Source organism: Eptesicus fuscus, chromosome 9 (assembly GCF_027574615.1).
Source record: "Eptesicus fuscus isolate TK198812 chromosome 9, DD_ASM_mEF_20220401, whole genome shotgun sequence".
NCBI lineage: Eukaryota > Metazoa > Chordata > Mammalia > Chiroptera > Vespertilionidae > Eptesicus > Eptesicus fuscus.
Window position 1 is genome coordinate 90950625 of NC_072481.1, and position 26820 is coordinate 90977444.

At 41.0% G+C, this 26820-nt stretch overlaps 1 protein-coding gene across 5 annotated transcripts in view; it reads right to left on the reverse strand.

Annotated features, from left to right (window-relative positions):
* The window catches only part of CDYL (chromodomain Y like), a 214210-nt gene that overhangs the window by 21928 nt on the left and 165462 nt on the right, over positions 1-26820 (reverse strand). For 3 of the 5 annotated variants that reach the window (XM_054721524.1, XM_054721523.1, XM_008154864.3), the window contains one exon: positions 1110-1366. In XM_054721524.1, the coding sequence (XP_054577499.1) occupies positions 1110-1352 (243 nt within the window). In that variant the 5' untranslated portion in view covers positions 1353-1366. Of the gene's footprint in view, positions 1-1109; positions 1367-17278; positions 17299-26820 lie in introns of those variants that run through there. The other 2 variants (XM_054721525.1, XM_054721522.1) reach the window with 2 other exon arrangements.

Consider the following 26820-nt stretch of genomic DNA (forward strand, 5'->3'; position numbering starts at 1 on the left):
TATTATGTCCACTTGGAATTTCTACACTTTAGACAGCAGCTGACACATTCAACCATTAAAAGAAACCAGTTCAGTTCCCTGGGTCTTGTTGTTGTTGTTGAACACTAGCCTGCCACACTTGAGACAGAAATCCCAATAGTGTGGTGCTTAAGTGCAGTAGGTGCAAGGATATGAGCATGGAGACGTTAGAAAGGCACAAAACCATTTGGAATGATCTCTGCAGCATTTACAAATAACCAATGAAGGGGCTCTGTAGTCTGAAAATGGACTGGGAACCAGTGCCGAACTGGTTTGTCATGTGACCCTGGCCAGATATACAAACTTGATGCAGTTTGGTTTTCTTGTTTGGGAAAAACTTGACCTATCCGCTCACAAGTGGAAAACAAGCAATTACCAGAACTTAAAATTTTAAGTAAGGTACAATGCAGGTTCAAATACTTCTGATTTTAGATATTATTAGAACCAAGGTTATCTATTTAGGTCAAAGAATTAAACCTTTGCAAGCATTAGTTTCCCTTGATCCTTGAAAACTAACTTTACCAGGTACTACTAGTAGTGAACATGTGTTGAAATCGTTGTAGGTGTTAAGTTCCACTTCCATGCTGAAGATTGACTGGGAATGATGTTAAAATACTCTGAAGGGGCTGAAACCCAGGGTTATTTCAGTCTTGTTCCAACAAAGAACCCTTCGAGAATCTGATGAAGAGATAAAGAAAAGAATGTGCACACACACATTCTACATGTAACTTCAGGGAGGCCGGAATCTCCCAGATGCCCCGCACGCCCCCAGGTTAAGAGCTCATAACCTGGAGCACAATTACCACCTCCTCCATTCAGAACTCTGGTTCCTGTCCCAACCCACACCCTTGAGAATGAAGATGGACACTCAACACATGCATACTGTCCCGACTTCACTGCAGTCATGACTGTTATAAGGACCAAGACTGTCACACTTCACCTGTGCTTCCTACCTCCTGATGGTTACTGTGAAATGGCCCAGAAGGAGAGTTAGAAAAACATACAAAAAAGTGCCAGTTTGGCTGAGCAGGCCTGGAAAACAGGGCTTGGAGAAACAGGACGCACAAATCAGCCCAAGGAACATTTCTCACCTCTGGATTTAGTGAGTTATTCTCTGATGATTTTGTAGATAACAAGATGTGGGTGAAGCCATCCTGCTTCCTGACGACAATATCTCTGTATCTGTAGGCACTTTCAGTTTGCCTCACACTGAAACGCAACCGCTTGTCAAAAGGCTGGTCTCTTCTGTCGTCAAGAAATTTCCTTTTCCCGGCTGTCACTCCTGTAACAGATGTCTGTATGTTGGTTGTTCCATTGGCTGTTAATGCATCCATAAACGGAGATGTACCTGCCAAGAGTTTGAAATCACAGTGGTCTGTGATATCTTGCTACCAATTTCACTCCCAGTGTCATCTTTGAATTAGTTAAAAATGTTCCTTACAAACTCAGAATTTTAATGTTTCAATGCAAGAACATTAAAAATCAGAAACTTTGGAAAGCCTACTTTTAAGGGCATTTGTTTTCCATCCAAGTCTGACAAGGAAATCACCCTCTTGCTTATTTTGCCTAAAAAAGAAAGATGGGAAGGTATTTGCTGAAAGAAGCAACAAAATTGGAGACTTCTAAAGAATGGTATTAAAAGAGAATGGGTCTCATGGATAATACCTATTCCAGGCTTGAGAAGTTGAAAGGAAAAAGGAAATTGATTCAAGAAAATATCTTATTAGAACCAAGGTAATCTATCAACTTGTGCAGACACATGATGCAACCACCGTTTTATTTTTTAAAAATATTTTTAGATAGAAACATCTATGAGAGAGAAACATAGATCAGCTGCCTCCTGCACACCCCCTACTGGGGATCGAGCCTGCAAACAAGGTACATGCCCTTGACCAGAACTGAACCCAGGACCCTTCAGTCCATGGGCTGACGCTTTATTCATTGAGCCAAACCGGTTAGGGTGCAACCATCCATTTCTGAGGGACTGCCCTACCAAGTGGTGCCATGGCTGCCACCAGCCCTTGTGGGGCACTCAAGATACTCAGTTCTTATGGATGTCCTGGGATGTGACCACTTACGATGCCTGTCCAAGGGTCCTAGCTCTACTACATTTTCTATCGCTAAAGACAGCTCTCTTTCCTGCCACAACAAGTTCCTGCCTGTGTCAGCTCCTTAACGTCAAACCTGGTTGCTGTTTTTCAATCCATCTTAAAGATATGGTCTCCTGAATTTAACATTTATTATGATAAAGACAAGAGTTTTATTTAATACTTTCCTAGGGTTACCAAGAAATGTCAGAATAAGAATTCAAGTATTAGGTAAATAATTACCCTATTTATATGATCTGTCTACATATTATCTAACCTGGTAATGAGTACACAGAGCCTTTGGGTAGAAGAAAGGGAAAGAAATGTAAAACTGTGTAAGAAAATTGCCTAATAAAATTAGCAATGGAGAAGTTCTCTAAGGGGAAGAACATGATAAAATATGAGTTGGAAGCATTTCCTCCAAAGTGAAAGAAAATAGGCCAATGCCACCAAAGAAGACTCACAACAGGACATTTAGAGAAGTCAAATCATTTCTGATGTAAAACCACCTGACTTTCTATCAACTGGCACAAGTATTTTGTAAAATTTTTTAAATCAATTCAGTTTGTTTAAAAATTGGAAGAGATTATAATACATGTATATAGTTCAAGAGTCTAAAAATGTAAAAAGATATATGGCGAAAGGCCTCCCACCATCTCGTCCTCCTCTAAGGTGCCATCTACCCAGGACCCTCAACCCTTCAGTTAGCCATTGTGTCTGGTTTCCACGTATCTTTGAAATATCTGTGGGCCCTGAGAAAAAAGATTCATTTGATGTGAACCCTGAGAAGGAATGTATATGTTGAAATAAACTTTTAATGGTCAACCGAGGGTCCAAATTTGATAAAGAATGAGTCTAGCGGTCATTTGCTGACAGGGGCTCCTTCAGTACTCTGTATATTGGGAAAATCCTTAGACTTAACTCTCCGCTTCCCACACTATGCCCTGCTTATGTAGGCTGTCTGAGTCACCCATTGCAGGAGGAATGGGTTGGGATTAGGGTTGAGGCATCCAGAGTGAATGAGGAGCCCCCTGCCCCACACCCTGGGCCTTTCCCTACTCCCCTAGTTTCGTCTTTCTATCAATGGACTGAAACCTGTCCCGTTCAATCAGAACTGGACAATTGTATCCTCATTTACTTTTATAATGACCAGTCAGAATTGCATAATTTGGACTAACTGGGAACCTGGTTGGAAACTTTCTTGATAAAAGGCGGCCTCATCCTAGCCAGATTGCTCAGTGGTTAGAGCCATGGCCTGCAGATGGAAGCGTCTTGGGTTCAATTACTGGTCAGGGGCACACACCTCGGCTGCAGGTTCCCCAGCCCAAGTAGAGGTGCATGCAGGAGCAACCAATCAATGTGTCTCTCTCATGTTGATGTTTCTCTTTCCCTCTCCTCCCTCCCTTTCACTCTCTCTAGAAATCAATGGAAAAAATATCCTCCAGTGAGGATAAAAAATAAAAAAGGGCAGCCTCCCCTCTGCCTCAATGGAGTGAGTGCACTTTCAGTTTGCACTGGATGCTGTATTTCCCCAGTTTGCAAACTGTTTCTCCTGGAAAAAAAAAAAAAAGTCTCCCCTTTCCTGCACCTCTTGGGGAATTTTGGTTTACAGTATATGTAAGCAAATAAGAATATAAATATTTCTACTTTAACCCTCCTTTAAAAAACAAAAATGGCAGTATACCAGACACAGTGTTTTGTCATATCTTGTTTTTATTCATTTGCTGTATCTTAGAAATTGTTGTCTATCAGGCCAGTTTTCTTACTCTTTTCTAAAGCTGCACAGCAGTCCACTGAATAAATGTACTATAATTCATTTTACTAACCCACAGTGCAACATACACTAATATCCAACAATTTTTTGATATTTCAAACAATACTGTGACACATAACCTTGGCTTACGTCATTCCAATGCTGGCAAATCTTTAGGATACGTTTCTAAAGGATTTGTAACCTAAAGTATATCTAACTGAAAGAACACTTAATAAGCTGTGACCAGTAAGACAAGCTGAATCCTTCTGAGGACCCTTCCTCTTTCTGTTAACCTTCCACCTCTCTGGTACCAGATTATTCCCCCATCTGTGTTCAGAAATGTCCTCCAATCTTTTCTACTCTAGATACCTCCCTCTAATCTGCTCTTCTCAGCACTACCTTCTACTCACACGTCCATCACAGCTTGACTTGGTCTATACTTGCTGTCTCCACTTCTGCCTCTGTCCATCATTCCTCAACCCACTCCAATTCGAAGCTGGAGTTGACATGACCAGACAACTTCTTGAGAACAGAGAAATGGATCATGGATGATTATGAACTACTGAACCTAGTGCCCAGGAGACAGGGATACTAATAAGAGTTTGATGTAGGTGAGGAAGGATGAGAGGAAGAGAAATTAGATTTTATTCAGGTGAAGTTGCTGCTGAGCACAAAAGAGGGAGAAAAAGTCAAGGATGGAGATAAGTACTTGGGAATTGGTGCCCAGAAATGATGGCTGAATTGAGAGTAGGAACACCAAAGGAAAGAGTGAGGAATGAGCCCGCTAGGGAGAGCCATGTGCAGGACCAGGAGGCAACAGAGAAGCCAGAAGGCAACAGTAGGCTTCCCAAAAGGAAAGAGAATGCCATGGCAACAGGATGTGTCAGTAGTGGCATACACAGAGAGGTAAAGGAGAATGGAGAAGAGGTAACTGGAGGGAGGGGAAGGAGGAGATTAGAAGTCATTAAAAAACTCGGGCAAATTGTTTCACTAGAGTACTAAGGGTAAAAGCCAGACTATAGGATTCAAGAAAGACAGATAAAAGTTGTTAAATAAAAAACATAATTTTCAAATCAAGAATCTGCTAAAATGATGCTTTAAGACCAGCTGACATGGCTCAGTCGTTGAGTATTGACCTATGAACCAGGAGGTCACGGTTTGATTCCCGATCAGGGCATATGCCTGGGTTGTGGGCTTTGGTCCCCAGTGTGGAGTGTGTAGAAGATAGCTGATCAATGATTATCTCTCATCAATGATATTTCTATCTCTCTCTCCTTCCTCCCTTCCTCTCTGAAATCAATAAAAACGAGTGTGTGTGTGTGTGTGTGTGTGTGTGTGTGTGTGTGTATTTTTTAAATGCTTTAAGGAACAGAGAAATACAACTGCAGGTGAGTGGACAACTGATCTTTAAGTGATGGCTGACAATGATTTCCCTGACTAAAAAGAGATCACATCAGGAATAATCCTGTGCAGATGCAATCTGGAAGGCCACATGACTTGGGGTGAAGTGACAGAGGTGAGATGAATGGAGACAGGCTGGAGGCTCCGGCCTTCTTGGGAAGAGGGATTCTTGCAGATTACACATGCCAGTTTGCTAATAACAAGTGAGAGCTATTTGCGTCTTTAAGAGTTACTAACCCCAAACTGAATTTTTAATTGGTACTGTACCAAAGCACAATTAGAATGATCTCAGCAACATAGGGGACAGAGTGTTGGCCTAGGTAGCAGGCTTTTACCAGGACAAAATCCCAAACTGTTCTTGTTTCTCAGTGTCATTTCTTTTCCTATTTAAAAAAGCCACACATTCCTTAACTCTCCAAGAAGTTTACCTGGTGGCTTCCTTCCACAAAGCAGGATTTCTAGGATACGAAGTGCATGTAGCCTTTATATATGAATCAGAAAAAGCCCAACATTTTTTTTTAAGGCAACAGGTCCTATGGAGCTATCCATGGTTCTGCAAATTTAGAAATGGATTCAAGTTGGCTTATGCTGACCAGGACTGTTGAACCTGGCCTTCATCTCCCTGTTAAAACTGTACTGGCTCACTGTTGCCATTATGGTCCCTGCTGATTTCACCCACCCCAATATGACTCCTGAGATCCTGCTATCCACCTATGGGGTGATGTAACATCTCTGTGGCCTGACTCAGAATCAGACTGCCAGCACTGACTTGGTCCTGCCTCCTGACTGGAGTATCAAATGGCTGGTTTCTTCTGCTTATCTAGATGGCAGGTCAAATGCCACCTCCTCAGAGAAGCCCTCTTGAACCACCTCATCTAATGTGGGCCCCTCCCCATCAGCATTTTCCAATTGCCCTCTTTGTTTTTTGTAGCATTCCTCACCAGTTATTTCTTTCTCATTTGGTTTTTATTTATAGTACTAGAGGCCCGGTGCATGGATTTGTGCACTGGTGGGGTCCCTCGGCGTGGCCTGCGGACATCCACTGAGGGATACCGGATTGTGAGAGGGCACAGGCCAGGCTGAAGGACCCCATTGGTGCACGATCAGGGCCAGGGAGGGACCGTGGGAGGGCTCCAGGGAATGCCCAGCCCATTTCACCCAGTCCCAATCAGCAGGACCTCAGCAGCAAGCTAACCTACCAGTCAGAACGCCTGCCCCCTGGTGGTCAGTGTGCATAATAGCGACTGGTCAAAAGGTCGAATGAACGGTCGGACACTTAGCATATTAGGATTTTATTATGTAGGATAGATTGTCATATTCCACACAGTTCCATGAGAGCAGGATCCCTGTCTGTCTCATTCACTATGTATCTTTAGTGCTTAGAACACATAATATTTACTAAATAAGTGATGGAAGGGACTGTAAAGTCCCTTTAGTCCAGCTTCCTCCTCTTAGAGATCAGAAGATAAGTGGCGGGCCGAAGGTCACACAGCTGATTATTTTGTGCCAATCTGGGGACAGTGAGTGCTGTACTAATAGGGCAGAATCAACTGCTAATGACTAATTCAAAGGTAAACACTGAGATTCAGGGGAAAAAATCCTCCACAATTTAAACTGTGTGAGAATTTATTGTGACTCACCAGACAAACAGATCCATTGAAAACACAGAAGCTTGTCTCAGTGAACTGATAGTTTCTTAAGGATATAAATTCAGAGACTACTAAATGATTTTCCAGGATTTACTGGCATAAAATTCCACTAGAAAAAACACACCATTTTAGTGTCTCTCCTAATAAGCTTGACAGCAAAAGCAGTACCTTCACATGTATTGTTAACCTCTTAAAATTTGCTCCTTTAAAAGCTTGTCTCTGTAAAAATGAAATATGCCTTCTGCTTTCAACCACAAGAGGGAAACAGTATCTGGATCTCCTCACTTGCCAGTGAAACTAGAAAACTGAACAACAGCCATGGAATAACCACTTCAGACACTGGACAACAGGCAGTGCAGGATTATGCTCTTACAGTGAAGGGAGCAACAAGGTGAGCCCAGAAATCCACTGATTTTCTGGCTGGAGGCCATTTCCACGCTGCAGGTGCAGGGAGGGGAACTCAGATACTGCCTGCAAAAACACTGAACTGAGAACACAGGCTGGCTGTGAGGAGGCCCAGGAGGCTATATTTTGTGAGATGGCGTATTGAAAAGGAGGGAAATACACAGAAAGTTCCAGAACTGCCTAGGGATCCACTTGAGTTGAACACCAATCTGAGCATGCATAGGGTGAAATCCACAGGCTTGGCAGAGAACGACTATCTATAGATTGAATAACTGCCAGAATTCACAAAGCCTGGAAGCCCTCACCAGCCAGAGTGGAAAGACTTCACCGAATATGCAGGGCATTGGGTAGAAATCCCAGAACAAGTACTAGCTACATTATAGAGGCTACTCTAGAATGGCACTAACAAAGCTTAAAAATAAGCCTTCAAAGGATCAAACCAATATGTAAGCAACAACTGGCTGCTAAAACAAACATAAATTACACTTAAAAGCATACAATAAAATCCAACATGTAAAAGTCACAACATTTACTAATCAAAACTTGCTAAACATGCAAAGAAATAGGAAAATAGGACCCATAACCAAGATGAAATCAGTTAATGGAAAGAGAGCTAAAAATGAGAGATGAAGGAATTCACAAAAAAGGACATTTCCACTACTGTTATAAATAACCTCAATGTGCTCAAGCATTTAAAGGACAACATGAACATGAGGAAATGGAAGAATGGAAATAAAAATTTCATTGGATATGTTTAAAAGGCTGAATACCACAGGAGAAAAGATCAGATAACTTAAAGGCATATCTATAGACTCTACCCAAAATGAAGCAGAGTGAAGACAGAAAATACAATGAGTAAAGCCCAAGTGTGCTGTGTTATAACATCATGTAGTGGAGCACATGTGCAATTTGAGTCTGAGAAAAGGTGTGTAAAAAATATCTGTAGAAAATAATGGCTGAAAGTTTTCAATAATTTGTTGAAAACCAAAAGCCTTTATACCCAAGGAGCTTAACAAATACCAGTTGGATAAATACAAAGAAAAACAAAGTATGGCACATCATTACCTATTGAAAGCTAGTGATAAACAGAAAATCTTCAAAGCAGGGAGAGAAAAAGACATAACAGATACACCATCAGAATTGCATATTATTTTCTTCAAAAGTATAAAAACAGAAGAAAAAGAAGGCATTTTTCTTTTATTTTTCTAATATATCTTTATTGATTTCAGAGAGGAAGGGAGATATAGAAATATCAATGATGACAGAAAATCATTGACTGGCTGCCTCCTGCATGCCCCCTAATGGGGATCGAGCCCACAACCTGGACATGTGCCCTTGACTGGAATCAAACCCAGGGCCTTTCAGTCCACAGGCCAATGCTCTTTCCACTGAACCAAACTGGCTAGGGCAGAAAAAAGCACTTTTAATGTGCATGAAGGAAGAGAAGCCAACTTGGACATCTACACTAATAAAAGAGAAATATGCAAATTGACTGTCCCTCTGCCACGCCCACCAACCAATCAGAGCGAGTATGCAAATTAACCCAACAAAGAAGGCAGTTAATTTGCATACGTAGGCTACGAGTGGCCTGGGTCGCTCCTCGCCTGTAGGCCCACGTGTAGGCACCAAGCGGCTAGGGGTGGGGTGGGAACATCCGCCGCGTCACCATAGCCACGCAGCGCTCGTGCGTTGGCACCAAGCTGCGGCCTAAGTCCACGCCCCCCAGCCTGGCGCCCACAATGCAGGGCTGGCTGCCGGCCTCGGGCACGTGTGGACCCAGCGGCCACCGTGTGGCCTGGGTTTACACGCCCCCCCAGCCCGGTGCCCACAATGCGGGGCTGGCTGCCGGCCTGGGGGGTGTGCCCCCCCTGGGCTGCGGGGACATGCCCTTAGCCCAGTGGACACATGCAGGGGATCCTCTGCACATGATCTGCGGAGGAAACACCTTTTCTTAAAAAAATATATTTTATTGATTTTTTACAGAGAAGAGGGGAGAGGGATAGACAGTCGGAAACATCGATGAGAGAGAAACATTGATCAGCTGCTTCCTACACACTCCTCACTGGCGATGTGCCCCCAACCAAGGTACATGCCCTTAACAGGAATCAAACCTGGGACCCTTCAGTCTGTAGGCTGATGCTCTATCCACTGAGGCAAACCAGTTAGAGTGTAAACACCTTTTCTGACCGCTCATTGGCTAAGCTCCTGTACGCCACCACTTGCAGTGTTCTTGGTAACTTGGGTAATAAGAATCCAAGAAGGTGATCTAGGGTTTTTCCACCACACTTCTGGAGGAAAAAACGAAGGTACGCTGCTGGAGGGCTAAGAAATGTCATATCCTGCCCTAGCCAGTTTGGCTCAGTGGATAGAGCCTCGGCCTGCCGACCGCAGGGTCCGGGTTCGATTCTGATCAAGGGCATGTACCTAGGTTACAGGCTCCTCCCTGGCCGGCACCCAGATCAGGGCTCATGCAGGAGGCAACCAATCAAAGTGTCCCTCTCACATTGATGTTTCTCTCTGTCTCTTCCTCTCTCTTCCATACTCTCTAAAAATCAATGGAAACATATCCTCAGGTGAGGATAAAAAGAAAGAAAGAAATGTCATATCCTATGAAAGAGACATCTTGAAAATGCCTAAAGAAACTTGTCATTTTTTCGTGGTGCAGGGACTGGAGTCCGTGTTGATGAAAACACCTTAGTGGCTGTGGTTGGCTGGCAGTGGCTGCAGCAGCGGGGTGATGGGGCTGGCGCCTTCTCTTGATCAGCCTGGTCGCCTCCCGCAAAGGGAGGCCAGACTGCGGCTTAGGCCCGCTTCCCCTGCGGTCGGCAGGCCAAGGCTCTATCCACTGAGCCAAACCGGCTAGGGCAGGATATGAGATTTCTTAGCCCCTCCAGCACCTGGGGAGCGGACCTAAGCCGTCAGTAGGACATCCCCTGAGGGCTCCCAGTATGAGAGGGGGCAGGCTGGGCTGAGGGACCCTCCCCCTCAGTGAACGATTTTCGTGCACCGGGCCCCTAGTATGGTATATATGTAGCATTGGTATTCTTCAAAAACAAAGCAGAAGTGAAAACTTTTCCAGACAAAAGCTGAGAGAATTTGTAGCCAGTAGATCTCTACTATAAGAAATGTTAAAGTTCTTCAAGAAAAAGGATATCGGACAAAAGCTTGGAAATATACAAAGGAATAAAGAGCACCAGAATTGGTAAATATATGGGTAAAAATGAACCTGCACAGATTGAGAGCGGGCAGGCCGGGCTGAGGGAGCCCCCCTCCAGTGCATGAAATTCATGCAAGGGGCTCGGCCCTCGCAGCGACCCCACTCACCCCGCCCACTGGTCATTCTCGAAGGTTGTCCTAGAGGGTCGTTCCGCCGTCCAGTCTGATTAGCATATTAGCTCTTTACTATATAGATTATATAGAATAGCTACATTAAGGACATGGTTCTAGTACAGAGAAAATGACCAACTAGACTTGGGCCTAAAAGTAGAGCTCCTGCACTAGCTGCTTTGGGTCAGTGAATCGGGAGTCAGCCTCCCTCTACACCCCTGCCCTGGGCTGAAGGGTCTTCTGTTTGATTCTGGTCAAGGGCAGGTACTTCAATTGCTGGCTTCATCCTGGCCCTGGCCAGGACGTGTGCAGGAGGCAATCAATTGATATATCTCTCTTGCATAGATATTCCTCCCCCCGCTTCACTCTCTCTAAAAATATCCTTGGGTGAGGATTAACAAAACAAAACAAACAAACAAACAAAAAACATAGCTCCTATGATAATATATGCATTACAAATCAACACAAGTCAGTGGTTAGACTGTCGGTCTCCACACAGAAAGGTCACAGGTTAGATTCCCGGTCCTGGAGGCAACCAACTGATGTGTCTCTCTCACATCAATGTCTCTCTCTCTCCCACCATCCCCTCCCTTCTTCTCTCCCTTCCATTATTTCTAAAAAATTAATGGAAAAAAATCTCCTGGGATGAGAATTAACAACAACAACAAAAAGCTGGTAAATTTAATAAGCTGTCAAGGCAGAATGGGTCTCAACCTCAAAAAAAAAATTCAAAACTGTTTTTTAACTATCTTGGATATTCATGGCCATTGCTTTCTTTAGCTTAAGTTAAAGAGCAAGCACTGTAGTTTTACAGAATTATTAACCCTCCTTTATCGAGTTTGACATTTCAAAATACTGTTATCCATACCCATTGAACTGAATCCCATTTAACTATACAAAGCCCATTTTATTCAGATTACATAATTTGCAAACTGAATTCATTATAACTTTTCAAATGAATATGAAAGTAAAGACAGGCTTTAAACACCAGCATCCAATTTTCCCACGTTAAATGAATCCTTTATAAATAACTAGTGTCCCTACACACGAATCCGTGTGCGAGCAGCTCACTGCAGCTTGCCTCAGCTGGCTGCCCCGCCCCGCCCTGCCCCGCCCCCCGCTGCTAGTAGCGCTCTTCCTCGTTCGCTGCCCCGCCCTCCTGTAGCTCTCTGCTGCTCCCCGCTGCCCTGCCCTCCTGCTGATCGGTCATTACGAGTCATGACATAATGACCTCTTTATTATATAGGATTATAAAAATACCTTTGCTCCAACTCCTTCAATTACACTTTCCTGTCCATAGGGATTTCTGGGTTTAAGATTATATATACTCACTAGCGATCGGGGCACAAAATTCCTGCACGGGGGGGGGGGGGGGGGGGGGGCAGGGGGAGACGGGATACAGAAAGGGTGGGGGGTGGTCCCCTCAGCCCGGCCTTCACCCTCTTGCAATCCGGGACCACTCGCTCCTCACTGCTCGCCTGCCTGCTCTCATGCCTGCTTGCTCCTTACCACTCAGCTCGCTGTTCCTTAGCGCTGCCGAGGAGGTGGGAGAGACTCCCGCCACTGCCGCTGTGCTTGCCAGCCATAAGCCCGGCTTCTGGCTGAGCAGTGCTCCCGCTGTAGGAGTGCACTGACCACCAGGGGGAAGCTCCTGTGTTGAACATCTGCCCCCTGGTGGTCAGTGTGCGTCATAGTGACCAGTCGTTCAGGTTGTTCTGTTGTAATGGTCGCTTAGGCTTTTATATATATAGATTCTTAGTTGTTTTCAAAAGATAATATATTGTCAGTGCTGCTACAATGTTTTGTTTCAACAGGATGGATATATTAGGAACAATTTGAGCATACTACAAGTTTCACCTATGCTTATGCCTGATTTTGTCTGTAGAAAGTTGGTGATAACTACCCTCAGGTGAATCTAGCTGGGCAGGAATACGCAAAACCCACATCTGCAGCAGCTACTCCGTCCTCATCTGGTGCACAGCTTTCCCTGTGATTTCAGATCCCATGGCAGCACAATTCACAATAACCCAGGAGCTGAGCCCTTCCGACACCCACTTCCTCCAGCAAACTGCAGGACTTCTTTGAGATAAAGTGCCACATGTATTGTAGTTATTTATGTTTTTCTTAGCCATTTAAAATGTCACATTGTGCCACCATTTTTATTAGGGTCCTATCTTATTTTTAAATATGCCAATGACAAAGTTTTTGTATGCTGGGCCTTTCTCCCATTTCCCTCATAAGTCCTGTGGTCTTTCTAGTGCATGACTTTGCATAGTGTGATTTTTAGGAATGCATATGCTGCATTACAGCAGAACTGGCTGTACGTTTTCTTTCCATTGCTCAGTATCAAAGTCATCCTTTTTTATTCACAGCCACATTTGAGACCTGGCCCTACAAATAAAACCACCTAAACACCAAACCAACCAGACACTGCTCAATGCGGAATAAGCATGGAAATGTTACATCAAGCCCCACATCCAGATAGAGCTTTGTTTTTCATCAGCCAAATCCTTCCAGGAGGAACTTCCTAATGTCAGGCAGGGGCTCCACCCAAACCCCACTGACAGATGCCTGGACACTGCTGTCCCCATCCCAAACTGTACAGGTAAGGAACCAGAAACAGTGGGCTTCCAAAGCAAAGGCCCCCAAGCTTCGCGAAACTGAATGAAGATTCTCCAACAGGAAGGAGCCAAAAGCATCGTGTGTTTATGCTCCAAGGCACTTAAGTGAGATCTCCTTCCTTATTCCAGCAGCTATAGCAGTTTCTGTCCATGCTCAGTCTAGATTAGAAGGTCTTTTTCTTCTAGTCATTTCAGTATAGCTACTCTATACCTAGTCTGATCCTCAACTCTTTGTGTAGGGGTGGGTGAGTGCTATGTTATTTCTCCCTATTCTACACAATAGTGCCTTTCAAGCTTTGGGATACAAAATCAATTTTGGGGATACCAATCAACAGTTACTTAAAAGAGACTAGGAGAAACTAGAGAGCACTGCATACCAGTACCCTGGTCCACCAGATAAAATGCAACTCTTACTATGGGTTGTACTGGAGAAGTTTGAAAACAGCTTTAGACTGCGAGCACCTGTGCAGGCGGTGCCCATCTTGCCAGAAAGCCTGAGCTTTACTTCTGGGCATGATCCACAGATGGGGCTTCCCTGGTGACTCCAACCTGGACTCAGTATTCCCTTCCCTTGTTGTATCCTCTAGACCAGCGGTCACCAACCTTTCGGACCTCACGGACCACCAGTGGTCCACGGACCACTGCTTGGCGACCGCTGCTCTAGACACTCATCACATTGAGCTGTAAAGAGCTGATTCCCCCGGGCACAGTATCTGAAACTTGGTCATAAGCCTCAGGAAGGTCACACCTTCCTCTCACTCAGCAACAGTAAGGGGAAGAGACAGATACATTAAAAGCATTATCGCTTCAGGGCAGACTTACATCCAATTAACCCCTGCCTTAGTTCTGCCTCTGCACTGTTCTTGCAATTCGCCTGATTTTCACAGTAACTTTTCTACATCTTGACTACTTGATCAGTCTCACTGCTTGTCTAGCTTTAGTTTTGCTACCACACACTGACCATAGCCAACTTATGGCCACAAGAGCTTATGGCTTCAAATCTTTTATTCAAGTACTTTTCCTATAAAACTAGGAAAAGTCTGACATTATCTCTTAAGAACTAACCAGGCATGACCATTTGCATTCTAGCTACTGATCATGAACTAGAGCCATACCAAGCTGGGTGAGGGGGCTCCCGGTACAGTATTAGTACTTGGGAATAAACACTGCAACCTACTCATTCTTTACGGAGAAAAAGAACACAAAAGAATGGAGGCTGCATAAGAGCTATTTTAGTCCGTGAAGTATACAAATAATTCCTTGAAAAAACTAAATAACTCCTGAATGCTAGAAATATACTGAAGGAAGATGAATAAAAAACTGTGAAATGAATTATTTAAAAACTCGAGAGCACAGAGAATTAGAAAGCATGTTGAAAATCAAAAAAGAACATAAACTGTGGTTTCTTCAATTAAAATTATTCTGTTCAATAACTAGCTTTTCAGTAAATCAATCTAAAAACATTAAAAGCAACGAGATTTAAAAAGAACATTTTATTTTTAGATATTAAAGAAAGGTAGCAATTAATGAGACTATGCAACTTTAAATAAACTTTAGATAATTACAATTTTCTGAAACGTATATAAGGCCAGCTTTAACCAAAGACTTGTGAACCAAGAGATATCCTATAATATAATGCTTGACATGTGAAGTCCACTGTTGTGTGGCTAAGTGCCATCTATAATAGGGGTTCGCAACCTGACTGCCCAAGAGAATCATTGGGCAGCTTTGTAAAACATGCTTCTTGGGCCACATTCCCAGCTACCTGGGGATTCTAGGAGTGGATCACAAGCACCTTTCCCATGATTCTGATGCATACTGAAGGTTGAAGACTACTATTCTAGGGTAAAAAATACGGATGCAGCATACTTGTTTGAAACAGGATATTCAGGGAAACCCAAAGGAAAAAAGCGTAGGTCAGCAAATTGAGACTAGATTAGCAATAACATTTCTTCCTCCTCAGAGAGTCAAGTCCAAATAAGTAAAACAGGTAAATAAGGAAATGAAAAATAAAAAAGGGATACTTACAGGAAGAACACTGGGAACAATATAGGGAGATGCTAAATTAGATAAAGAAGATTATTAGAAATATAGAAAAACTTGAAATACTCAAAGGTAGTCAACATAATTGCTTTTGTCAAACAAGTTTAGCTAGTAAATCAAAGGAGACAGTGAAAACTCAGGATCTGGGAACCAGCAGTGAGTGCTGGTCACCATCAATAAGATTATACTGCTACTTAGTGAGAATGTCAAAGACATGAAAAAGGACCAGTCAAAAATTAAGCATACACTAACTGAAATAAAGAATAATTTACAGGGATTCAACAGTAGAATAGAGGAATCTGAGAATCAATCAATGATTTGGAATATGAGGAAGCAAAAAACATCCAATCAGATGAGCAAAAAGAAAAAAAGAATCCAAAAATATGAAGAGAGTGTAAGGAGCCAACTTATACTGGGACAACTTTAAGTGTACCAAATTTGCATTATGGGGGTACCAGAAGGAGAAGAGAGAGAGCAAGATATTGAAAACCTATCTGAAGAAATAATGACAGAAAACTTCCCCCACCTGGTGAAAGAAATAGACTTACAAGTCCAGGAAACAGGGAGAGTCTCAAACAAGAGGAACCCAAAGAGGCCAATACCAGGACACATTACAATTAAAATGCCAAGGGTTAAAGACAAAGAGAGAATCTTATAAGTAGCAAGAGAAAAGCAGTTAGTTATCTATAAGGGAGCGCCCATATGGCTATCAGTTGATTTCTCAATAAAAACTTTGCAGGCCAGAAGCGAGTGGCAAGAAGTATTCAAAGTGATGAATAGCAAGGACCTACAACCAAGATTATTCTACCCAGCAAGCTCTCATTTAGAATTGAGGGTCAGATAAAAAGCTCCACAGACAAGAAAAAGCTAAAGGAGTTCATCACCACCAAGCCCGTATTACATGAAATGTTGAAGGGTATTCTTTAAGAAGAAGAAGAAGAAAAAAGATTAAAAATATGAACAATATAATGGCCATAAATACATATCTATTAACAATTGAATTTAAACATGAAAATAAACAAACAAGAAATCTAATAAACAAAATAAACTGGTGGATAAAATAGAACCAGAGGCATGGAAACATGGAACAGACAGACGAATCTCAGAGGGAAGAGATTAACCAAAGATCTTACCTAAGGACACAGACATTAGGGTAGTGAAGGCCTGGGGTGGGGCAGGGCAGGAACTGGGTGGAGGGGGAGAAATAAGGTGGTAATGAAGGGACATCTGTAATACTCTCTACAATAAAGAATAAAAAAAAAGATTAGCCCTAGCTGGTTTGGCTCAGTGGACAGAGCATTGGCCTGAGGACTGAAAGGTCCCGGGTTCGATTCCGGTCAAGGGCACACGCCAGGGTTTCGGCCTCCATCCCCAGTGGGGGGCGTGCAGGAAGCAACCGATCAATGATTCTCTCTCATCATTGATGTTTCTATCTCTCTCTCTCTCTCCCTTCCTCTCTGAAATCAATAAAAACATATTTAAAAAAAAAAAAGATTATGCTGCTTTCCTCTTTATAAAAGGGTATTCAAGGAAACATGTTCACAATTTCAGTTAAACAGCCTCAAAATGTGGAAATAGTCTAATGGTTGGTTCCTATATTATTTATATTTATAAAGTTTCAGTTAATAGCATTCAGGAGAGTAAAAAATTTCTAGATTCTGATTAATCATCTTCCCTTAGAACAAACTTCCCATTCATTGACACTTTTCCTTTTTTTCTTATTCTTAACTAAATGCAAGAGAGGAATCCCAGTGATCAATCATACTAAGTTTCTCAGTGGAAATAATCAGAGGTCAGAGACACAAAGGCAAAAAGGGGTGGTGACCAACGTTCATGGGTTCATATGTATTCCTGGGGCACGATCCTGCATCTCAAGAAATTTCAATTTTACACGATGAAAACCCAAGGTCCAAAGAGCTTAACTGCCTTGCCTGAGGTTAGTAAATGGTGAGGAGGCACATGTTCAAATCATACCCAGGTCCACCAGCTGCACACATGTTGTCTCCATCATACGCAGTTGCCTGTTACAGTGGTAAAGACACAGACATGTGAAAAGCTAAGGAGAAAAAGGTAACTGATGTGAAAATGCGATTAGTAATAAGAAGTGTCTTCAAGAAGGTTAGGAACATTTCTAGTTAATATTACTTAAGATTTCAGAGTGTTGGATTTTAATGAGCTCTCAGGTACTTTTGCATATAGCAGGTGCTCAACAAATATTTGTTGAAGATAATTGGCATATTAAAGCACTACACCATTAGCAAAAAAATGGAGATGGCTAGATATATGTTCAGGAGACCCGAATGAAGGTTTATTATTTCAAAAAAACAGGATGGGAAACAACAGTCTTAAATCAGCCTTTTACAGGTTATACTAAGTTAAAAATAAAATGTTTAAAAATATATGGACTTAATGCTGGGACAATGAAGAAAGAGAACCAACAGTTCACCTACTTGCCTGTAACAACTGGAAAAAATCAGCCTAAAAATATAAAAGATCCAGGGGGTGAACATGTGTACTAAGCCAGTTTAAAACAGAAAAAAATAAAAAATCAAGGGCTGTTAAAACTCCCAAAACATATCCAATCACTTGTTAAATGTTATGGGCTCCAAAGAGTCTTCATTTACATTTGCCTCAATCCAGGAGGAAGGGCAGAGTCTAGTAACCTGGGCAGAGAGATGAATTAGTAAGTAGTCACAGCTAGCATTTCTAGTCCTGCAGAGAGAAAGTTTGGGAAGAAATACCCTACGTGTATGTGTAAATGCTTCCTCACTGTGCTTAAAACACATCCATCTCGCCCTAGCTGGTTTGGCTCAGTGTATAAAGTGTTGGCCTGCGGACTGAAGGGTCCCGGGTTCGATTCTGGTCAAGGGCACATGCCTGGGTTGCGGGCTTGATCCCCAGTGGGGGGCGTGCAGGAGGCGCCGATCAATGGTTCTCTCTCATCGTTGATGTTTCTCTCTCTCTCCCTCTCTGAAATTAATAACAATATATTAAACACACACACACACACACACACACACACACATCCATCTCCAATTTGTATCTATCCATCTTAGAGCTGTAACTTACATTACCTACAACAGGATAGACGGCCATCATTTTTTCAGAGGATGTTCAGGGATGTATAATGTTAGTGCGATTATTAAAAACAAACAAACCACATGCACAATTTAAAAACTGACATATAATTTGATTAATAAACTTGCTTTGATATTTCGCTTTAACCACTCTTGCTTTTATACCTAGCACTGAATATATACAATTGGAATACTGTTCAGCTGTAGAGCTACTGGGGCACATCAGCTCTGCCACGGAAGGCTCTTTTCATGCGGCACTCTCAACTGCGGACAGGTGTACCGCACCCAGGAGACCTGAAAGCAGTGCCCTGTGTCTCCAGAGGACACCTGTGGACTCTGTCCTTGAGAAAATTACAGTCTAGTAGCTTCAGGTCTGTCTTGTCCCAGAGTTCATTTAGTTTGTCTACAAGACACACTGACTCTCTTTAGGGCTAGTGTAGACACCAACACCAAAGCCCTACATGAGCCCCTCGCCAGTAGGTCAGGGGGTCACTTGCAAGTCCCCCTCCATGCTCACCACCTGCCTGTCATATAAAGAGAGAAACTCTTATTGAGACAAGCCTCTCAACTATAAGTTGCCACCTCATAATTCCTATAGCTAAGCTAGGCAGGAGAAGCGGCGTTCTAGTACCTCAGAAACAGCTAAATTCTAATTATATATTTATTTTGCAAAAGTCCTAAATAAAATATTAGCAAACAGAACTTGGAACATAATATTTTAAAATTGTAAAACATAACCATTTTTAAGTGTACAGTTTAGTGGCATTAGGTACATTCTCACTGTTGTGCAACCATCACCACCCTCCATCTCCAGAACTCTTTTTATTTTCCCAAACTGAAACTGTACCCATTAAATAAGTATTCTCTATTTTTCATGGAAACGTAATTCTACTTTTTGTGCCTATGAATGAGTGTTCTAGATATCTTATATAAGTAGAATTATAGGATATTTGCCCTTTTGTGAGTAAATTTTTTCACTTAGCATGTCTTCAAGGTTCATCCATGCTATAGCATGTGTTAGAATACCGTTCTTTTCTAAAGCTGAATAATATTCCATTGCATATATACACCACATTTTGTTTATCCATTCATCCATCAATCGTGAATAATGGCTATTGTGAATAACGCTGCTATAAACTATGAACATGAGTTTATAAATACCGGAGTCCGTACTTTCAATTCTTTGTACCCAGAAGTGTAATTGGTAATTTTATAGATTATATAAAATATCCATAACTGTTGACATACAAGGGATAAATATGGTGTTGTTTAATTTTTTGAAGTTATATTTAGTATTTTTGTAAATTAGCTAGAATGCACGTAATTACTAGTTATAATCAAATCCCCAGAGAAGATCATGGACTGGACTGTGATTACTCTCATTTTCTTGCTAAATTTATTTGGTTTCTCTATGATGGGGAAGCAGAGGAGACAAAGATGTAAAATCCTTCAAATGTTGGAAAGGGGTTAAAATAATCAAAGATAAATTCCGCAAAGATCATGGCCAATTCTGAGGCTCTTAGCCCAGAGACAAAACCCCAGTAAAATACATTATTTGTTGTTTCTCTTTTTATGGCCAGAAATAGCTTTCTCCTTGCCGATCTTGCGTTTCAACGTATGCATAAAGTTCATATGCTTCTCAGAAGGTCTGATCCAGGCATAATTAAGCTTGTGCTTCTGATTCTGAGCACTAGCCTTGCTTTGAAAGACAGAGAGTTTGGCAGTAGGAGAATAAAAATAGCTTGGAGATATTTCTTCTTTGGAATAAACACACTCCAATTAGCAAAGTGACTGTAAAGTATGTAAACATCTATATCAGTTCAGGGTACAAGGAGAGACGACCAAGTGTCCTTGTCCATGTTTTCAAGTTTCGTGGTATAAAGGTCAGTACTCGACAGCATGGTTATATGTAGAAGAACCCTCTGTCAGTTTTAATCTTCACTGTGAGTTGTGCTGAGCTCCTCAGAGAGCATTCATCCCTAAAGGGATTTGGGTTCTTAAATCTAGAAAAGTGACCAAGTCTTTAGTTGACCAAGGGAATGTAAGCATCCATTTTTATTCAGTTCTTCAACACTTATGGCAATAATGCAATTACAAAGCTCTCAGCGTTGACATTTTAGAATCAAGAACACGGAGGAAAAAAAAAAGAACACGGAGGAAACTGAAGTCCTTAAAAGTGAAGTGTATTATCTGAACAGGCTAATTTTAATAGTGCATGTCCATTAATTTCAAATCCTAGATATTAAAGGAAGATACTGTCATGGTTAGATACATGAGGAGTATAACCAAACATCTACTCCAAATAAAATTAATTTCAAAATCTGTATTTATTGCTCCTAGAACAGAGATACCTCACAGAGGGCAAGAGTTCAAGCATCTCCTCTGAAAATACATTATTACCAAGAGCAAGGATAGATTCAAGGTATCTGCTAATATTCACAGTAAGATCTACTTCAAACTTCTATCTGCAATGTCAACAGCAACAGGCTAAGAATAAAAACCTGCCATCTATACTTTTAATATTTTCTAAGTGTTACCACTTCAATCAATGTCTTGAGTATTCAAACAGAGGACAATATTATTAACTTCTTCATATAAGCTATCATTTTAAAGCAGTTCTCCTTTCCACCTTTCATCTCATCTTTAAATCAGAAATAGTTTAAACTAGAATAACCCTTACATTAATTGTAACTATGTTCTCAAATGCTATTATAATGACTCCCTAGATATGTAGCTCCATATCAGTGTATGTTTTGGACCCTGAAGGGCTCAGAGACCATTAAAGCTACAAAGCCAAAGCTTGCTGAAAGCACAACTAATCTTCAACAAGATGAACTAGGGATGAGAGCACTCCCAGGAAAAAAAAGTCAGTCCTGTAATTAGCTGCTAAAAGCATAGGACACTTATTTCTGGGGTTTCTAGAGGCCAGAGCAAGGCTGTAACCCCTATTTTTAAAGATTCCAATATGAATACAAACCTATTACTTAAGAAGATAACTTGGTATTTCTAAGAATCAAGGGAAGTCTTTCCCTGAAGGTCTTCGAAAAAAAACAAGAGACCAAACACACAGACACTCAACCACCCCAAAACCAGAAGGAATGAAAAACAAAAACGATAAAGGGAAGAACAATACACAACACGGCAGATTACAAATTCAAGAGAATCCCCAAGTACATTAAATCAATGATTTTCCTAATACTTCCTCATAAGCAGAGCTATCTGCCCCCCGCCCCCTAAACAAAATGGGAATAAAAAACAAAGCTGATCAAAGCAGAGATGCTCTGGTGGCTGGGGGCATTCCTTGGCTCCTCAGCCTCTGAGACCAGTCTGCTGGAGAGGTGGTGCTGGCCCTGCAGGTGACTGAACCTTGATTCAGAGGACTTGCCCAATAAATGGAGAAATACCAAACTTCCTTGGATTTATGAAGTGCCATAAAAAAATGAAAATACCATTTCATGTTAAAAAGAAACAGGCTATGAGGAATTGAGATATGCCTCTGTCCTCACAGAACTCAGCTGTTTGTAAAGAACTACCCTGCTAATGGTGAGAGGTCAGAATCACTAAAAGGGTCAGAAGAGGCAGGCCTGGGGAGCAGAAACTGCCATTGAGAGTTTGTACCATGAAGATATTCACTATGCACATGTTTATTTTCTCAACAGATATTTCAAATTAATTTCCACATATTGGAAGTTTGAAGCAATCAAGCTCATCGTTCTAATATTAAAAAACAATAACACACAACTATCTTACTTCTAAAACATAAAATCCAAACATCAGTCCATACAAACTGTGTACACTCTCAAGGGAGCAAAGTAGTAAACTTTTTTTTTGGAGGGCAATTTGACAATATATATCAAAACAATAAACAAAACCAAAAACTTCTGATGAATCTAAATCTAGGAATTTATCTTAGAGAAGTAATCATAGATATCCATTTGGATTTGACGAGAAGGAAGTTCCTTGCAGTGTGTGTCACAGTTAAGACTGTGCTGTAAGTCAGACTGTGTAATTATGCTCAATGACACAGAAAGGTACAGATGAGAAGTCAAGCCTGGCACAGAGAACAGTGAGCCATGTGTTCTTACACACAAACTTACATGGAGAGCACACTGAGTGAAAAGCTGGCAAAGTCAGACCCTCTTGCCCACTCTCAACTATTGATTCATTTCCTAGTCTCTCAGCTACAAGGACATGGACTCTCTTCACCCTTTTCTCACACTATGGATACTGTGGTAAAGCTGTCAGGCTTTTATTACTGTAGCAAAATACTTCATACTTGAGCATGAGTTAACCTCTAGAGAAGTTTTGTAGGCCATGAAGCTGGTGGTGCAAAGGCCAAACCAGATCCAGATCTGACTCACCATGATGACACCATCTGTGGACATGGTTCTAAGAAACCATGTGAAAACCTACTCTAGTTACACATCAATTCTATAAACCCTGTGTTTTATTGCAAATGAAAATTAAATAGGAAAAACAGATTAATTATTCAGAATTAAGAACAGACCTATCCACAGCTAAAAAACTGGTTAAAGAGCTAGACAACTTTTTTTGAACTCCTCAAAGAGTTGAGGTTGCAAGGGAACCAAATGACCTGAAATTCAAGGGGAAGACTGGGGCATACAGGCTGTCTCATCTGTGGCAGAGTATAAGTGGAACGCAGGGCCTCTAAAAATCAGTAAGAAGGGATCAGCTAAAACTCTAAAGAACTGCTAACGGCTGAGTGTGAGCTAGCATGACATATACTAGTAAAAGCTTACTCATAAGAAAGATGGGGATGGGGACGAGGCAAGAGATCAGTCACAAACTTAACAACTCAGCATGGAGGAGGGGTCTGCCACTTCCATGGGAAAAGTATGAAGGCCCACTCACCTAATCTCAGGCCTTTGGGGGAGTGCAGCAAACTTCACTGAACCATTAGAACAGAGGGAAGGAGAGTGTGTGGGAGGGGAAAAACCCTTTTATCCCTTAGGCAGGAGAACAAATAACTGATAAAGCCCCATCTACAAGGCTCAGGCACAGAGAGCCTAAAACAGAGAAGGGACTAGAACAAATAACTGGCCTGATCCCACTCTCCCTCCCACCTTCCTACCCTAGCCTATCAAGAAATGAGTGGGGAAAAAAAACACCAGAAGTCTACTTCCAGGGGAGGGGCAAGACCATAGGCGGACGAAGACACAGGCCTACAGAGACAACTGAAAGCTGATGGCAGAGCACAAACATTGAGGAAAAACCCTCCAGCAATCTCAGTAAAACAAAATCCAAATCCAGCTAAACTCCTGACTAAAAGGACTCAATCCCCCAACTAGCTGCTTAAGAAGAACCATACCCTTTTCTAGCCATAAATATTATTTATCTCAGTCTCTCTTGTTTCATATAAGATATCCAGCATTCAAACAAAAACTAATACACAGAGAACAAGAAAATAATACAACTCATTATCAAGAAACAAAGCAAACAAACAAACAAATTTAAAAACAAACAAACAAACAAACAAAAAAACAGACTCAGATAATGGTAAATAATTATGATACATACAAAAGGACCTACCAGAAAAGGTGGACAACTTGCATAAACAGATGGGGCATTTCAGCAAAGACAGAAACTTTCAGGAACAGTCAAACATGAAAGCCAGAAATAACAACAAACCTGGGGGTGGGGAAGAATATGATTTGCAGAATTGCTACATTATCTTAAAAGTCCTGTTTTCCAATGAACAGGTAAACAATGAGATCAAGGAAAAAAATCAAGATACCTTGAAACAAAATGGAAAATGAGGACACAACAACCCCAAATCTATGGAACATGATAAAAGCAGTCATAAGAGGGAAATTCATAGCATTACAGGCCTCTCTAAGGAAATAAGAAAAATCTCAAACAATCAATCTAACTTAATACTTAAAGGAACTTGAAAAAGAAGAACAAAGCCAAAGTGAGCAGAAGAAAGGAAATAATGATGATCAGAGCAGAAATAAATGAAGTAAAGAGTCTAAAACAACAATACAAAAGATCAATGAAACCAACAGCTGGTTCTTTTAACGATAAACAAGATCGACAAACCTTTAACCTCACTCATTAAGAATAAAAGAGGACCCAAGTTAAAAAAAAAAATCCAGAATAGAAAGAGGAGAAGTAACAACTGATACCAAAGAAGTTCTAAGGATTATAAGAAAATATTATGGACAACTATATGACAACAAATTGCACAAGCTGGACAAGATTATATGTTCTTAGAAACAGATAATCTTTCAAAACTGAATCAGAGATTCTGAATAGATTACAACTAGTGAAGCTGAAATAGTAATTTAAAAACTCCCAACAAACAAGGGTCCTGGTCTGGATGGCTTCACAGGTGAATTTTACCAAATATTCAAAGAAGAACTAACACCTATCTTCCTCAAACTATGCAGAAAAATTCAAGAGGAGGGAAGACTCCCAAGCTCATTTAAGAGGCCCACATTATCCTAATTCCAAAACCAGATAAAGGTAGTACTACAAAGAAAGAAAATTACAGGCCAATATCCCTGATGATGTTAAAATCCTTAACAAAATATTAGTAAACTGGATCCAGCAATACATCATGATCAAGTGGGACTTATTCTGGGGATTGGTATAATATTTGCAAATCAATAAACATAATATACCACATGAACAAAACGAAGGATAAAAACCACATACTTATACTAATAGATGCAGAAAAGGCATCTGATAAAATTCAGCACCAATTTATAATAAAAACTCTCAGCAAAGTGGGAATAGAGGGACCATAATTGAACATATGACAACCCACAGGCAATATCATATTTAATGGGCAAAAACTATCAGGAATAAGACAGGTATGTCAACTTTCACTACTCTGTTGCTAAAAAGAAATGTTTTTATTGATTTTTAGAAAGAGAGGAAAGGAAGGAAAAGAGGTAGGAAGAAACACTGATGAGAAACCAACTACTGGGGATCAGTCCGAAACCTGGGCGTATGCCCTGACCGGGAGGAATACAACTGTTACCTCTTGGTTTCTGGGTTGATGCTCAACCACTGAGCCACTCCGGCCAATTTAGCTTTCACTACTCTTATTCAACATAGTACTGGAAATTCTAGCCACAGCAATCCAACAAGAAGAAGAAACAAAAAACATCCAAATTAGAAAGGAAGAAGTAAAAATGTCATTATTTGCACATGACATGATACTGTATATAGAAAACCCTAAAGATTCCCTGAAAAAACTACTAGAACTGATAAATGATTTCTGTAAAGTTAGCAGGATACAAAATAAATATTCAGAAGTCAGTTGCATATCTATACACCAATAATGAACAATCAGAAAGGGAAACTAAGAAAACAATCCCATTTACAACTGCTTAAAAAAAAAAAAAAAACAGCTGAGACCGGTTTGGCTCAGTGGATAGAGCGTCGGCCTGTGGACTCAAGGGTCCCGGGTTCGATTCCGGTCAAGGGCATGTACCTTGGTTGCGGGCACGTCCCCAGTGGGGGGTGTGTAGGAGGCAGCTGATCGATGTTTCTCTCTCATTGATGTTTCTAACTCTCTATCCCTCTCCCTTCCTCTCTGTAAAAAATCAATAAAATATATTTAAAACAACAACAACAAAACAACAAACAAACAAAAAAAACAAAAAACCACTTAGGAGTAAATCTAAGCAAGGACGTAAAAGACCTGTACTCAGCAAATTCTAAGACACTGAAGAAGATTCAAATAAGTGGAAAAATTATCGTAATTAAAATGTCCATATTATCTAAAGCAATCTATAGATTCAACGCAATTCCTATTAAGACACCAACGGCATATTTCACAGAACTAGACTATTTCAAAAATGTTTATGGAACCACAAAAATCCCAAATAGCAAGTGATCTTGAGAATGAAGAACAAAATTAGAGGAATCATGCTACCTGATAGCAAGCTATACTACAAAGCCATATTAATCAAAACAGCAAGGTACTGCATAAAAACAGACAAACAGATCAATGGAGAATAGAGAGCCTAGAAATAAACCCACACTTTTATGGTCAATTAATATTTGACAAAGGAGGCAAAAACATACAATGGGGTAGATAGTCTATTCAATGAATGGTGTTAGGAATATTGGATGCAAGCAAAAAAATGAAACTAGACCACCTTCTTACAACATACACAAAATAAACTCAAAATGAATTAAAGACTTAAGTGCTAGACTTGAAACCATAAAATCTTAGTAGAAAGACACAGGCAATAAAATCTGGGACATTTCTCATAGCAATATTTTTTCTGATATATCTCCTCCTGTAAGAGAAACAAAAGAAAAAATAAATGAGACTAGATCAAACTAAAAAGCTTTTGCACAAAGGAAACCATCAACAAAATGAAAAGGTAATCTACAGAATGGGAGAACATATTTATCAATGACACATCTGATAAGAGGTTAATATCCAAAATTTATAAAGAA